Here is a 14,871-nt window from a genome sequence, read left to right as displayed (position 1 = left end):
AATGCTTACTTATGTTAAACACATAACACATGTCATTTGATGCAACTTCTGGAATTTATTTAGATATTCTCAAAAAAGAAAATGGGCTGAGGGGTGGCTAAATTACCAGAAGTGGCTTGGGTAAGGATGGATGGTTTGATCATAGTCTGTCGAATAATGGCCCAGCGTCCAAAGGAGCAACTGTTGCATAAGTTACCCAAAACACTGTTTAAACCATCATAACTTCTCATAGGATTCAGTTAAAAACAAGACAAAGTTTACTTCAGAATCAATAAAAAGCTCTTTCCCATGTATATACTGCATAACAAGTGACTGAGTCAATTAGAATGTCTAATGTAGTTGGTCACATTGGAAGGACATGGCCCAAAGTAGGGCAAGAAGCTGGGAAGATGGTGCCCTTGAAGATCTACTTTGGATGCAGACTAGAAATGTAGAGGTCTGTAATTGCCTGTGTACAGAGAACAGGCGATTAATCCTTAGCACTGCATTTCGCAAACCAGTCAGACTTGAAAACAGGGCTGAGAGAGAAACTGGAGAAAAAGAAATTGACATTTTTGCCAGATTTGATGCATTGAACACCGTACATAGGAAAATGTCTAAAACCATTTGGGATTGTCATAGCTCCAGTTAAGAAAGCAAACACTGGTTGTCGAATAAATCCCTTTTTAACACGGTGGGGTCGCAATCAATTTTGATATCGAATAGGATCCTGGGACAAAACAGTGTGGGAATCCCTGCCTCAGCACTGATGAACATATCTATATCTATATATTTCTATACAATAATCAATAAATATAAGCCATTTTTTTAAACCACAAAACCCTTTTTCCATACAGGGAATGGAACTGTTCATCCCAAGGTCAAGTCTGCCGTATCCCACAGTCTTGTACATATTGCCCGGGTACTTTATTTCAGATGAATGTGGATTCCTTACCATTACATCATCAGCTTTTGACCTTCGATCCCAGCTAACTGCTGCCTGTTACTCCAACATTAGCAGCCCCCGTCACTTATCCCAAATTGGACAGAGGAATCTCTATGTCACGATGCCACTGGTGACATACATACTGTACCTCTACCTGTCCTCAAGGAGGGTGTTCTGAAGAGGACAGTAACTATGTTATTGTCTGCACCCCATCTGGAATTTTGAATTTAGAATACTTGCCATGCCTAAGCTTGAGTTTCAGACCCCTTTTAGCCACTGTGGAAAACCAGAGAGCATGACATTAAAGGTTAACAGACCTGAAAGTATTTACCAATGCTCCATTGAGTGAGGAATGTCTCGGGGAGGGGTGGGGGGTAAGGGGTGGAGGCCAAGGTGTACACCAGCCGGCGCTGGCTGAGGGGGCTGAAGGGGAGGGGGGGCTAATGGAGAGGTCCAGGACAACAGCCTTAGACAGTGAATCTGAGGCTAATAAACAGCTCACGTCTTACCACACACAGACTGGTTTATACAGCGGCTTTCGGAGGGGATTTCAGTTTATTCGGGAAAACCACACGACAGTGTTATTGGTTCAGGGAATCGAGTGCACGGTCAAATACGGCATCGCAATAAGCCGCTACTGTTTGACACAACGGGGTCAAGGAGCTGGCATCCTCGACTTGGCCGCGAATGAATCTGTGTTGACAGAGAGGATACATTATCCCACATAGCGTCCGGTCGGGACAGTCTCAGACAGTACAGCTCCTGTGGCTCACCTACTGTACTTTCTCCCGGGAACACAGTGGGGGGGGGGGGGGGGGGGTTGGGGAGGGTTGGGGGGGAAAGACAGGAGAGGCTGGAGAAGATTCCCATATAAGGCCCTGCTTCCTCCCAGTCAGTGTGACCATGTAACAGTGTGTCTGCTGGCACAGACGCGCATTCCTGCAGCTCTGAGTTTTCTCTGGGAGTTTTTCATTTCCGATTCGGTGGCCGGTGAGGAGCAGGGCTGCCTTTCATAAGACTGAGGTGGAGAGTCTGAGGCTTGTGTGATCCTTTTTTCAAAAAAAAATATACAAACCCCAGAGTCTAGCCTCTTTCCTGCAATCCTTAAGTCTACTCAGTGTCTAGAGCCTGATGGAGCATAATAGGATCCCAAACCAGGAATGTGGCACACCTGTACTTAAACATCCATAGACTAAACTTTATTAGTGAGATGAAAGCCAATGGTTATAAAAACAATATGTGAGGAAAATGTATGAATAGAACGTATGAGAAAGAGTCAGCGACCCTCCTTTAATGTCTTGCTAGATTAAATCCCAGTGTCCAAGATTTATTAGCTTTATGAAGGCTTTGGTAAATAATCTCGGAAAATATTATCAGTTTTTCTATACAGTATGTTATGTTCCCAGTAGAAAAACACTGCTGAAGGAGGATACTGGTTTACAGTATTTACGTCTGAACCGCCCTTGATCCCATCTTTTCACATTACATTACACCTGTTGGAATAGGTACTGACAATCTTTGAAGTCACTATAGTGAAGAATCCGTGTGTGATGAGCTAAGAGAAATGTGAGGCAGCAATTCCCAATAACAGCAGAGGTTTACAGCCTCTCTGTGGAATATAACCAAACCGCCGATTACACATAAAAAGCAAAGTTGAGGGATAGTGCCAAGACTGCACTTTTTATTTTGATATGTGACAGCACTTTGGTTTCAGACAGGAGGAATGCTGGATGGCAGGGGGGAGAGTCTAGAGAGAGGGGGGCAGGAAACTAGGAAAGAATGCCAAGAATGTTCATGTTTGTCCAGGACTCCATTCAGCCGTTGGCACGTCACAGCAGCCCAGGGTGTATAAAGGCAGGGAGAGCTCCTAGCTTCAGACACAGAACAACTCCTCCTCAAAGAGAGAGCAAGCAGAGCAGCAACAGCTCTATTACCGAAGCTAAACTCTAGCTTTCACTAAGAGAACTACGAGAACTTAACGGAGAAAAGAAGCAGAACAAGACATTTCTTACAACGAGATCCACTCGATCAGACGACAAGCTCCCTGCATACTCGCAAGAGACCAAGGAAGACTTTTGAAGACCTCGAAGACGTATTTTTGTCTAAGATACTCAGAGAAAAACAAGAGAAGCAAAATGTCTGCTGGACCGACCATGAGCCTGATTTCTTTCATCTGCCTCACTCTCTCCTACCTGGTAAGTTTAATACTTTTTTCAAATGTGACAGGTCATATGAGAGCTGGCTCTAAGAATACTGTAACATACAAACAGACAGCCAGCAGCTGTGTGCATTTCCAGTCCGTAACACTTCAGTCAATGTAAAGAGATGTACCATGAACGCTGCTACATCGAGCACTGTGACGCCGTAGTTCCAGAGGCTGATGTCACCATAGCGGAGGCCACGTGCTCGGACTCTAACCAAAAGCGTCTCTTTCCTTGCCCCACAGGCTGCGGCTCAGGAGTGCAGTGGACAGTGTAGCTGCCCTGATGTCGCCCCCCAGTGCCCCCTGGGAGTCAGCCGGGTGCCCGACGCCTGCGGGTGCTGCAGGGTGTGCGCCAAACAGATGGGCGAGTTCTGCACGGAGAAGGACGTGTGCGACCCCCACAAGGGACTCTTCTGCGACTTTGGTTCCCCCGTCAACCGTCGCATCGGAGTGTGCACAGGTGAGTCCCCCTCAACGACGACGACCCCTGACCCCCCTCACCCGTCGGGTGACTCTCCTCCGACCACGGTTTGTGTGACTGGAGACGGTAACACCGGTCTGGTTTCTGCTTCTCCTCCCCGCAGCCAAGGGTGGCGCCACCTGTGTGATGGGAGGGACTGTGTACAGGAGCGGAGAGACCTTCCAGAGCAGCTGTAAATACCAGTGCACCTGCCTGGACGGCGCCGTGGGCTGCGTGCCCCTCTGCAGCATTGACATCCGCCTGCCAAGCCCAGACTGCCCCGCGCCCCGCCGCGTCAAAGTGCCCGGGAAGTGTTGCGAGGAGTGGGTGTGCGATGCCCCCCCGCACACAAACAGCTTTGTGGGCCCCGCACTCGCCGGTAAGTCTCAGTCGGGGACGCTCGAAAAATGCCCTAGCCGACATTCCCGGTGATGTTATCTTGGTGGCTTTCGTGCAATGGTGAGGAAGAGTCTAACGTCTCCTCCACCTACCCTGCCCGCAGTGTACAGAGAGGAGGAGACTTATGGGCCAGACCCCTCCATGATCAGGGAGAACTGCCTGGTCCAGACCACCGAGTGGAGTGCCTGCTCTAAGACCTGCGGCCTGGGCATCTCCACCAGGGTCACCAACGACAACCGCGAGTGCCGCCTGGAGAAACAGTCCCGCCTGTGCATGGTCAGACCCTGCGAGTCCCACATGGAGCAGAGCATAAGGGTGAGCATATCTGACAACCACTGCTAAGTTAGCCTAGCCATTTAGCCCATATTTGCCAAGTTAGCCTAGCCATTTAGCCCATATCTGCCAAGTTAGCCTAACCATTTAGCCCATATCTGCCAAGTTAGCCTAACCATTTAGCCCATATCTGCCAAGTTAGCCTAGCCATTTAGCCCAATAGACAAGACTGGCTCAAGTCAAGAGTGAAGGAAATAACGTTGGCGTTTTTGCAATGCTGTTACAGAAAGGAAAGAAATGCATCCGCACACCGAGAGTGTCCAAGCCCATGAAGTTTGAGATCTCTGGTTGCACCACCACCAAAGCCTACCGCCCCAAGTTCTGCGGAGTGTGCACAGATGGTCGATGCTGCACTCCTCACAGAACCACTACCCTGCCCATGGAGTTCAAGTGCCCCGACGGCCAGGTCATGAAGAAGCAGATGATGTTCATCAAGACGTGCGCGTGCCACAACAACTGCCCCGGGGAGAATGACATCTTCGAGTCCATGTACTACAAGAAAATGCTGGGAGACATGGCATAAACTGTCACGTCAGCAAAAAGCAAACACAACCAATGACTCTTAACTTGAATCCCAACAGATATCCATCTCATCTTGCAGCACAATATTTGTTTGTCTTCTGGTTTGCTATTTTCTCATTTTACAATTTTGTATTTCGTACAACAACAGAAAACTATACTAGTATATTCAATGTATATGTATGAGTGTACCAATGGATGTCTAGGGTCAGTTGCCCTAAAGAGGGGGCCAAAGACAGGGGGCTGCTCTGTGGCCCCAAGAAAACTGCACTATAGTTCTACTATGTGACAACCTATGTTGTTGTCACTAATTGGCTGACGCCATTTTTCCCTCCCCTTTAACTGTGGCTGTTACCCAACTAACTGGCCACGTTAGCAGCCTCGGAGCACTTGCTGTAACGAAGGGTGAAGACTTTTAACCCAAGTAGGGAAATGTATGTCCTTTACCCACCAGAGTGCTGGTTGAATGTGTCCTTGTGTATAGTTGACTGCTTGCCGAGCGGTTCCAGTGTTAACGACAGGTCGTGGCTCAGCTCATGCTGAAAAACAGCCTTCCTTCCTGACAAGGAGCGTAGTGTGCATGCTTTGACGGTTTGCCACAGCACTGAAAAAAGACGTGTTTGACTTTGACTTACTGATTCAGGTCGCAAGAAAGGAATCAGTATTTGCCCCCCCCCCCAAAAAAAATACAAAAACTGGATGATTTTTAGCGTCATTCCTTTTCATATATTACTGATGCTGTAAATACTGTAAATATTGTTGTACAGTTGTTTAAGTTAATTTAAAGTTAAAAAAAGTTTTTAGTTTTTCTTTTGCTTCAATATGTTTATTGATAGCTCATTTGCTGGATTTGACTGTTCCTGTGATAGCATTGTTTACTATTTTATTGAGAAGTGTGACAAAAAAGTTACATGTTTTCCCTTTTGTAGTTTGGAATAAAATATATTTTTTATATAAACCTGATGTATTCCTAAATGTCTTTGTTCCACCCTTTAAGCTTGTTACGACAGCTGAGCTTTAAGAGGTAGACCCTCCTGCAGAACATAATCTACATGTACATAATCTACACCCCTCACTATGCACCAACGATATACTAATCTTCATATGGCCTCAACCACTAATAACTTGGAGCATGTTTACACAGCAGTTTGGTGTTCTTACTTAAAACTCGACAAGAGGAGCCAGACCACTGAAATTCCACTCATTGGATTGTGTGCGGTCCAGGTTGGTGCTTTGTTAGACCACCCAGTCCCTAATAATGTGCAGTCTACATCTCATATTTTAGTTACAATCCCACAAGCAGACTGCAGGCCCATCCAATAGGTTTTTCTAAAACACCCCATTGTCTGCCTTTTGCTGCGCAGATGAGCAGACAGCTGCTCGTCCATCCGTTTACGCACTTACCAGCTGTCAAACTGGCAACCTTGTGCTTTGACACTGATTATCGGTGTCCCGCCACACTGAACTAGGCCTGGGTCAACATCAAAGACAACACAAACACGCTGATCGAGAAATGGGTCTTACCTCATACCAGAGGATAAGCCACGAAAATATTTACGGTAATTGGCTGATTAACACGGTGTAAATCCTTTTCCTGTCACTGAGTAGCAGGGTCTTTGGTTGTTTTCCAGGAGAAATGAAAGAGCCATTGGGTCTAAAACCTGTAAATCCCCCCACTCTCTACAAAGGGCTCTTTTCATTTAGGCTATTTTCTCCAACATCTGAATTTGGTCTTGGTCTGCCTTGCGTTGTAGTGGAGTGAGACAGTTTGAGACATTCCAATCAGCAAAAGTATTGGATAAGAATTATAAATCTGATAAACAGTACAGAACAGTACCGAACAGTAAGAGTAAATAAACTGTACATTTTACAGTCATAAATGGATCTGCGCAGATGTAAACCTTTCTATATGGCTGACATGCATACGTCGTGTCCATTTTACTTCTACCGCGCAACAGAAAGAAAGTGGTTCTTCGCCCTTAGGAAAACATTTTAGTTTCTGAATTTTCTGCCAAGTGAGGCACTATCAGGCGCTATACGCCTTGTACACCTACACCACTCAGGGACGCAGGGTTTTGAATGCATGTGTAGCGCCCTCGAGTGTCTGTTCAGTGAACTGCGGCTTCCTAGACACATGCAACATTCTGGACAGTTGCGATGATGAAGGAAAAGACTAGACCTTAACTGTTAATTTCATAACCTGGGCACTGTCTTAAATATAGACTATTATTCGTTTTTATTAGGTAGGAAAATTATCATTTACCATGCTGGTAGCCTATTCTGACCACAAGGGGCCCCTGTTTTCCCAAACTAATTTCAGGGGAAATTAAACTGAGATTCAAGTAAATATAATGAAATTATGAAATGGGATAGAAAACAAAGTCTGTATTTGTTGTACTTAATATCTACAATATAATTTTTGCAACTCCTTTTGGTTTAACAATTTCATTGGTTTTATAATGTGTGTGTGTGTGTGTGTCTATATATATATGCACACACACACACTATACATGACTGACTGCCAAATATATATACATATTTTTATTAGCATTTGTACTTATTTAATGCTATTGAAATTTTTATTAAAAAAAAACAAAAATGCATAGATATCGAAAATCTAGTGTAGGCCAAACTTTTTAAAGCATCTTTATGGCTTCCTCTGCCATGAGGAACCACTAGATGGCAGCACCATGTTAGAACCAAAACATTGGAAGGCCTTTCTGAACATCTGATTAGCCTGTTGCTGCTCTTTTGATCCACAGATCATTTTGGACGCCTCCATAGTGACATGAACACAGTTCTCTTCCAGTATATATATGTATAGACATTGTTATCGGCATAGACGTCTGTGATAGGACAATTAAATTAAATAGGATATCTAAAGCTATTACATAATAACAATATAAATAAAACTGTGACCTGATTGTGAATTGCATAGAAGGGTTAGCCTCAAAAACCTATATATGAGTTATAGGCATTTTCAAAATAGTTGCAAATCATTGAAAAAGCTGTCAGTACTACCTTTTAATCTTCCTAACATATCTCTAAAGGTACTATGAAGAACCTTTTAATTTTTTTTATTATTTCTTCCAAGAACCCTTTTTAATTGGCCATCCTTGTAACCTCTAATACATAACTCATAAACACATTTCATTTATCATAAGACATTTGACATTTGTTGATGGCCTTGTTATTCCTTAACAACGTTAAGTCACATTATGCTGGCTTTCAAAGTTATTTGTAATCCTAGTTCATATACATTTTTAAGTTAATCATATTTTAGTTGTTTTGATTTATTTGGTTTTTAACTAAAATACATGTAATACAGAACTGTCCAGGAGGATACAGCTCAACTGAAAGACATGAGAATAACGAACAATTCACACTTTGAATCACCCGCAACATGCATTATACATGACAGACTACAGAAAATACACCATCTAAACTGAAATAACTATTTCAGGAGTGGAATTACTATGCATTTCAGTACACAATCTAGCGGTATTAGTTCAGAAAAGATGCGTTTGATTGAATCAGAGGAAACATGACTCAAACACAATTCTTGTAATTACCATCAGTTGAGATTTTAGATCAAGCTAGCTTTTTAGTCAATGACTATACTTGTGTCAGTGAGACCAGCCCTGATTGTCAAGTAAATTAAACTTCTGAATATACCCTAAAATGTTTACCATACTAAGTATAACTGGACTAATGGACAGTGTAAGCTACCATACAACGTGTTGCAGGTTCAATAATACTATTTTCTTACTTCCTCCTCAATAAAATCATAGGAAAATACAAATGAATGTCTCTGATACCACTTGGCTAAATGCATTCAATTGAAAAAGATGACAACAGTACAACACTATACACAGAATCAAAACAATGTAAATAATGTAAATAATATAGACACAAATAACCCTGTATACAAGAGAATAAACAATGAATCTGAAATTACACTAAATACTGCAAGACATACACAGATTGGTTTGATGTATTCAGCATGTGCATTGATCAGACTTATTTAGTTTGATTTTAATGAAAGTGAGGTGTGTAGTATAGAATAGGCTAGTTTTCATTAAGGACAATACCAGCAGAATGCCTGCGAAGAGTGGCAGGTATGTTTGTTATTGATCATTTCCCAGCTTTGAAATGGAGCAACTGTAATGTCAGTGCATATCCTTCAGCACATGCTTACTGTGATGTAAAGGAATGACAGCCCATGACAACAACATTATCGTTTTCATGTTTGTTAGCTACAATATGTAGATTACAAAACTATGGAGTATGATACATTACCTACCAGTTCAAAGGTCAAGTGACATTCAGTTAGATTAAACTGAGCAAGTGGGTGGTCTCTACACGTACCCTCAAATCAGCTTATCGGTTTGTGTAATGAAACCGTTTTAAACAGGCCACTTCTAAGATTTTTGCTGTACTACTACCATTAACGACCAGAAGACATCTGCAGGGAATGTTTTAAGTCAATGATTTTAAACGGTTTTTAGTTTTTTTGATAATTGTTCCAAGTACCTGGGATATTCCCTTTGGTACATTCTTGCCGGTCAGTCCATCAGTTTGCAATGTCTTGTTGCCACCCCATATTCATATTAGACACACCCATGACTGGCACCAACCCCCCACCCCCAACCCCTCAAGTTTCTGGTAGGAGAAGAGGATACTAGTCCTTTCAGTGTTTTAAATCTAGCCTTGTAAACAGAGGCAGGATTTAAATTGATTTCCTTACCTCCATATGATCAGACTGAGCGTTTCATTTGGAACATGACGTGTTTTGAACACACAGTGACTTATTAAACATAAATTGATTATTAAAACAGAATTAACATAACTGGCTGTCTTTTAGTAGAATAATTGCACACTATAGCTTTAAGGGAAATACACAGAAGAAACTGTTCCAAATATGGTCATGTCGCCGCCCAGTAAACAGGGCTTTACCAAAGAGGAAGAGGTGTAGAGGGTTAACTCTCTATCTCGTGAAAAACTGTCCAGAATACGCCCAACGCGTTTATATTAGTTTAACCTGTTTTTAAACTCTCCTAATATTGTTGCCTGCCGGGACAACGACTCCCATTGTCAGGGTGCATACATGAGGATCTCATCATTATATGCAGATCTCTGGTTCAACCCACCACAGTGTGTGTGAGCCTGTGTAGAAGATAATAGTGGAAATAGGGCAGGGTCCAGGAACGAGACACACTATTCGCTTTTAAATGAATGATTCTATGCGTTTTAATTATTATTTGATAGTGATTGCGCTGCTACACAGAATTATACATTAGCCTCGATCGGCATTCTATGAGATGGATCTACCGAGACAAGCTCAAGAGGGGTTTGTAACCATTAAAACCTGCATTTGTGCTCAACTTTGGGAACTATGTTGAGTCGATCTGGAGACACGAAAGAATGTCGCAATTGAGTGGTAACTGTTTCTTTCGTTTCGATTGTTCGTTAGCTGTGTAGTAGTCGTGTCGTGACTTCACAATAACGGTGGCTATCAATGGTGGTAGTGGCCCACTGTTTTGGTTTAGGATTATTGCAGGTTGGGCAAATTCGTGCGAAACCAGAAATACAGGTGGACTCATATCACTTGTTTACCTGTGCTTATAGACCTTACTGTATGCAAAGTATCCTTGCATGTCTTGTGCATAGAATGTCTTTGAGGATACTTGCGTAATGTTGACTTTGGATGTAGACGTCTGCTTACTGTATACATATAAAAACACTGAGGAAGTATTGTCAACCAAAAGAGACATTTAAAAATGAGTCAAGTTGAAGGGATATCCTTGTCCGTCCCCTCTTTTTGTCCTTGCGTGAACCCTGAGGGTGCCCGCGGGTGCTTTGCTGGCTCCAGAGAAGAAGGTGGCAATTGTGCCCCCATTCCCGCGGCTGGGACTTTCTGGCACGACTCCGCGGTCAGTGGAAGCGTCAGCCCTACTGTCTCTACCTGCCCGATGGACGGGGGTGGCTTGTTGTCTACCGGGAAATGTAAAAACAGGACTGTTACGGTGGTATACGTGATGAACAGCGAGCTCTCTCAGACGCACACTGCTGAGAGCATGGCCCTGCTGTGCCTGAAAGACGCGTGCGACTCAATTGGAAGTAAATTAGAAATAATTCAGTTTGGGAAGATCGACTTCGGAGAGACGACTGTGCTTGATCAGTTCTATAATGCAGGTAAGAGTGACATGTTGCCCTTAAACATTAAATGGACATTTAATTCTACTGCTGCCTCTTTTTTCAGAAAACAAATCTCATCCATCAATACCCAGCTATATCACATAGGGAACTTTTTTTTCTTCTACATACAGATATGTGGGTGGGAATGGGTCGGTGCACACCCCAGTCAACATGCCACACCACTTATCTAACTCCAGTAGGATGCCGTGAACACACAGACAACAGCAACAGCGACTCCATGAACACTTTTATGTAAAGCTGAGAAGCATTACATTGACTAAATTACCCAGATTACTTAATTCCACTACAGCCCAACTTGGTATTAACCTGGATTCCATTGGGCACTGGAATGGAGAGTCTCAACAGGGAATTTCAAATTTGCTCCACAAATCTGGGGAATGGGGATTATTTTCCCACACGCATTTTCCTTTACCCTTATGTGCCTCTAGAAGTGAGTCTCATCTGAGCGTCATGGATTGTTCTACTCAGTTTGGGCAGAGATTGGACTTTCCAATTCATTGGACTCCAGTGAGGAACTGAGCCGTGTTACTCAAACCCAAGCACTTTGTCTCCTTTGCCCATATGTCTCTGATTTTGCCCTTAATCCCAACGGAAATGTGCTGTTGCCTGGTGGGGCTGTTTAAAAGTCTGATTTGCAAAATGAGTATTACTGTGTGTTTACAAGGATTAGTCCTTTAAATGAATACCAGCTGAGGTCCTGTATTGTGCATCACTGGAAAGTTCATTGGCCACTTTTCTGTGTAGTTGACTATGCAACCTGGTCTCAGGACACTACCTAGCCAATTTTACGTAAATCCATGGCACCCGATTTCGTATACCTGGTGTTACGTTAGGTTACATTACAATGCGCCACCAAAACGTAGGATAAATAACAAAATTATTCAAACGTAACATATCTAACCAACACTTCTACAACGTATCAAATGTTTACGAACGCTATTAAAACGTAAAATAACGTACGAACGCCAGGCAAACGTATGATATTTATGAACGCTATGAAAGATGAATTTTCCCCAAAATGTTTAACCTGTGTTTCAAACAACATTTGGATGAGAACAACCGACAACAACTTGCCCTTCCTATGAACAGGTTCCTCACTGGAGCAGTGGGTGGCACACTTGTTTGGAATGCAGAAAGTTGCCGGTTGGCCTGGATGTATGCTGTACGTAGGATGATCATGAAATTTATGTAGAAAAATATGTAGAAATTGACAAATTATGTATTTTCTTTTTAAAATGCAAAAATTACATTACATTACAAATCCATTACATTCCATAAACAATAGGACACTTTGTAGGTGAAGAATCTGCAACACCTGGGTTTTATAGACAGCTAATATCACAACTGAAGTGTTGCTGGTTGTGATATTACTGGTTGCGTAAACAGAAATCAGTGTTGTCTTATTTTGGCTTGGCTGTTTTCAAAACAGCTTCTTCAGAGTTCTCTCTTTAAGGTGAAAAGATGATCCCAGAAACCCTTTCTGTAAATCTTCGAATGTACACACGCTGGACAGAAGCAGATTAAAGATTACCAACTGTACTGTGCTCCTACAACAACACATTAAGGGATGGAATCATGGAACACAAGAAAAACATGTATTATTAGTTTATACAATGTACTAAATGCCTCAACCCTTGACTACTCATTTAGAAAAGTTGGAGTACTATATTCCCACATACTCCGTGACAGTCCTGACCTCACAAAGGGGGGAGCATTCACTGAACATGTAAATAGGGGCATCAGGAATGTGTCAAATAGCTTTTTTAATCCACATTGCTGAGTAAGCACAGCAGTAAATCTTTACCCACTGGATAAAGGTCAAATCACATGTTCAAGAAACATGAGTTCAGTGGGGTTGGCTAATGGCTGTTTAGGGCGTAAGAAAAACAAATTTGTTAGCCAGAGGACATCGCTTTGAACTGTCACCTGTAATTACACTGAGAGCAGGTATTCGTTTATCATGGCTATGGAATGTAGGAAGGTATATTCATGGTTGATCTTTAGGCCACCTTTCTGTGCAAGTCACCAGTGGAGATTCTGAGAGCATGTTTTAAGTTGTTTGTTTCGTCCTCAGTTGGTGTCTCCCCGGGGTGCTGAACAGTTGACCTTCTGACTGGCTGTGCAATCTACAGTATATGACAAGTCTGTTCACACTGCCTCTGTATCTTACAGTAGATCAGTTGGTCAGTTTGAGAGCTCTGTCCATGTCATGACAAACCCTATCCTGTAAATCAAGACCAAGAAACACAACAAGGATGTCCAGATTGGTTTCACCCTCACAAAGCCCTCCTGATTTCTGTTTGTCCAAAGAGGGTGCGGCAGAAGTACAGCTCCATAGTCCCAGTGGGATGGTCTCATAAAGAAAACAGCTTTTGTGAAACAGCAGATATTTTATGGATGGAGAAACTGCCCCCCCCCCCCAACATTTTTTGTTTGTTTAATATTAATAACTGGCCAGAAAAGTGGCTTTCCAAGCACGACACAGGGTATTCCATGTACAATCAAGTCTGTGTTCTGTGGTAGAGCTCCTCCTATAGAGTCAATCTACTTCATGTGCCATCAGTGCCAACATTGCATGTTATGTCTATGCACGCAATGTTCAGCATTGTTTTTCCCTGTCAGGAGGTTCCTGCATCAGATCCCACACTGCACTCTGGTCTGACCTTAAGACTGGCTGTTATTATTCGCTGCTTAACCGGTTGTCGACTAAAGTTGTTTGTATATGCTGGGGTTAGAGAACATCCCATCAGGAGAAAATGCATCACCATTTACACTACGGTGAAGAGAATCTCGTCTTTCCTGGAAAGGTAGGGAAATCTCAAGTGGCGGAGAGTGGTGGAGGAAAAAGAGCGGTGTGGAGTGTTAGAGGAAAAAGAGCGGTGTGGAGTGTTAGAGGAAAAAGAGCGGTGTGGAGTGTTAGAGGAAAAAGAGCGGTGTGGAGTGTTAGAGGAAAAAGAGCGGTGTGGAGTGTTAGAGGAAAAAGAGCGGTGTGGAGTGTTAGAGGAAAAAGAGCGGTGGGGAGTGTTGTTCGATCAGGCACTCTTGTCAGGTTTTATCAGGAGTTATTGTGGGGTCAGGTGTGTCAGTACTCTGTAGACTATTGATTGAGATCAGTAGTAGCATGATTAGGCTGAAGGTGTCCGCTCAGACTGCTAACAGCCTCCTGTTGGGATGTTTGCTGGGAAATAAGGATCAGGCATGGTGTTGTATTTTGGTTTATGCCAGCTGATCTCTTTAGCTCTTTACATTTTGTTCTTTCCACCTGCACCAGAGTAATCACCCTCTGAAAAACCAAACTAACAGCAGCTGAGATTCCTTCTGCCAGAGGCCTTGTTGGTACCGGCAGTTTACTCAGATTTACATGCTGGTGCTGTGGCTTGTCCGTTTCCTGTGTTTTGCTCTCATTTCTAGAACTTAAGTTGTACAGTATTTCTTATTTCTTGACATTGCAGTGAAACTGTTGACTCAGCATTGTATTGCATGTTTACATCAGTGCAGTATCACAGGTTTTTGGGAAATGGACACAAAATACTGATAAGAAATTTGTGACATGCACACGGATAGGGCTTTTTTTATACAGGACACAATTTTCTTTAGGTGTTTTAAGAAAGGCAAGTGGTTTACTCATTTGTACTTCAACCAGGATGAGGGCAGAGCTTGCATTGTGAATGGCCTTGCAAGAACCCTGTTCTTACTTTAAATCATAACCCTTACCATAACCATAACCCTTACCATAACCATAACCCTTACCATAACCATAACACTTACCATAACCATAACCCTTACCATAACCCTTACCATAACCATAACACT

General features: G+C 42.8%; 2 protein-coding genes across 3 annotated transcripts in view; both read left to right on the top strand.

Moving 5' to 3' along the window:
• Positions 1–2,798: 2,798 nt before the first annotated feature.
• ccn2a (cellular communication network factor 2a) lies at positions 2,799–5,537 on the top strand. The gene is made up of 5 exons (XM_010882908.4): positions 2,799–3,120; positions 3,372–3,588; positions 3,713–3,967; positions 4,091–4,302; positions 4,547–5,537. Exons 1-5 carry the CDS (start codon positions 3,061–3,063, stop codon positions 4,841–4,843), a joined length of 1,041 nt encoding a protein of 346 aa, XP_010881210.1. The 5' UTR covers positions 2,799–3,060; the 3' UTR covers positions 4,844–5,537.
• Positions 5,538–9,827: 4,290 nt separating this feature from the next.
• The window catches only part of map3k5 (mitogen-activated protein kinase kinase kinase 5), a 39,760-nt gene continuing 34,716 nt past the window's right edge, over positions 9,828–14,871 (top strand). For both annotated transcript variants that reach the window (XM_029114590.2, XM_010882906.4), the window contains exon 1: positions 9,828–11,034. In XM_029114590.2, the coding sequence (XP_028970423.1) occupies positions 10,620–11,034 (415 nt within the window). In that variant the 5' untranslated portion in view covers positions 9,828–10,619. The remainder of the gene's footprint in view (positions 11,035–14,871) is intronic.

The sequence above is a fragment of the Esox lucius genome, chromosome 18 (assembly GCF_011004845.1).
Source record: "Esox lucius isolate fEsoLuc1 chromosome 18, fEsoLuc1.pri, whole genome shotgun sequence".
NCBI lineage: Eukaryota > Metazoa > Chordata > Actinopteri > Esociformes > Esocidae > Esox > Esox lucius.
This window is presented reverse-complemented; position numbering and strand designations above follow the sequence as displayed.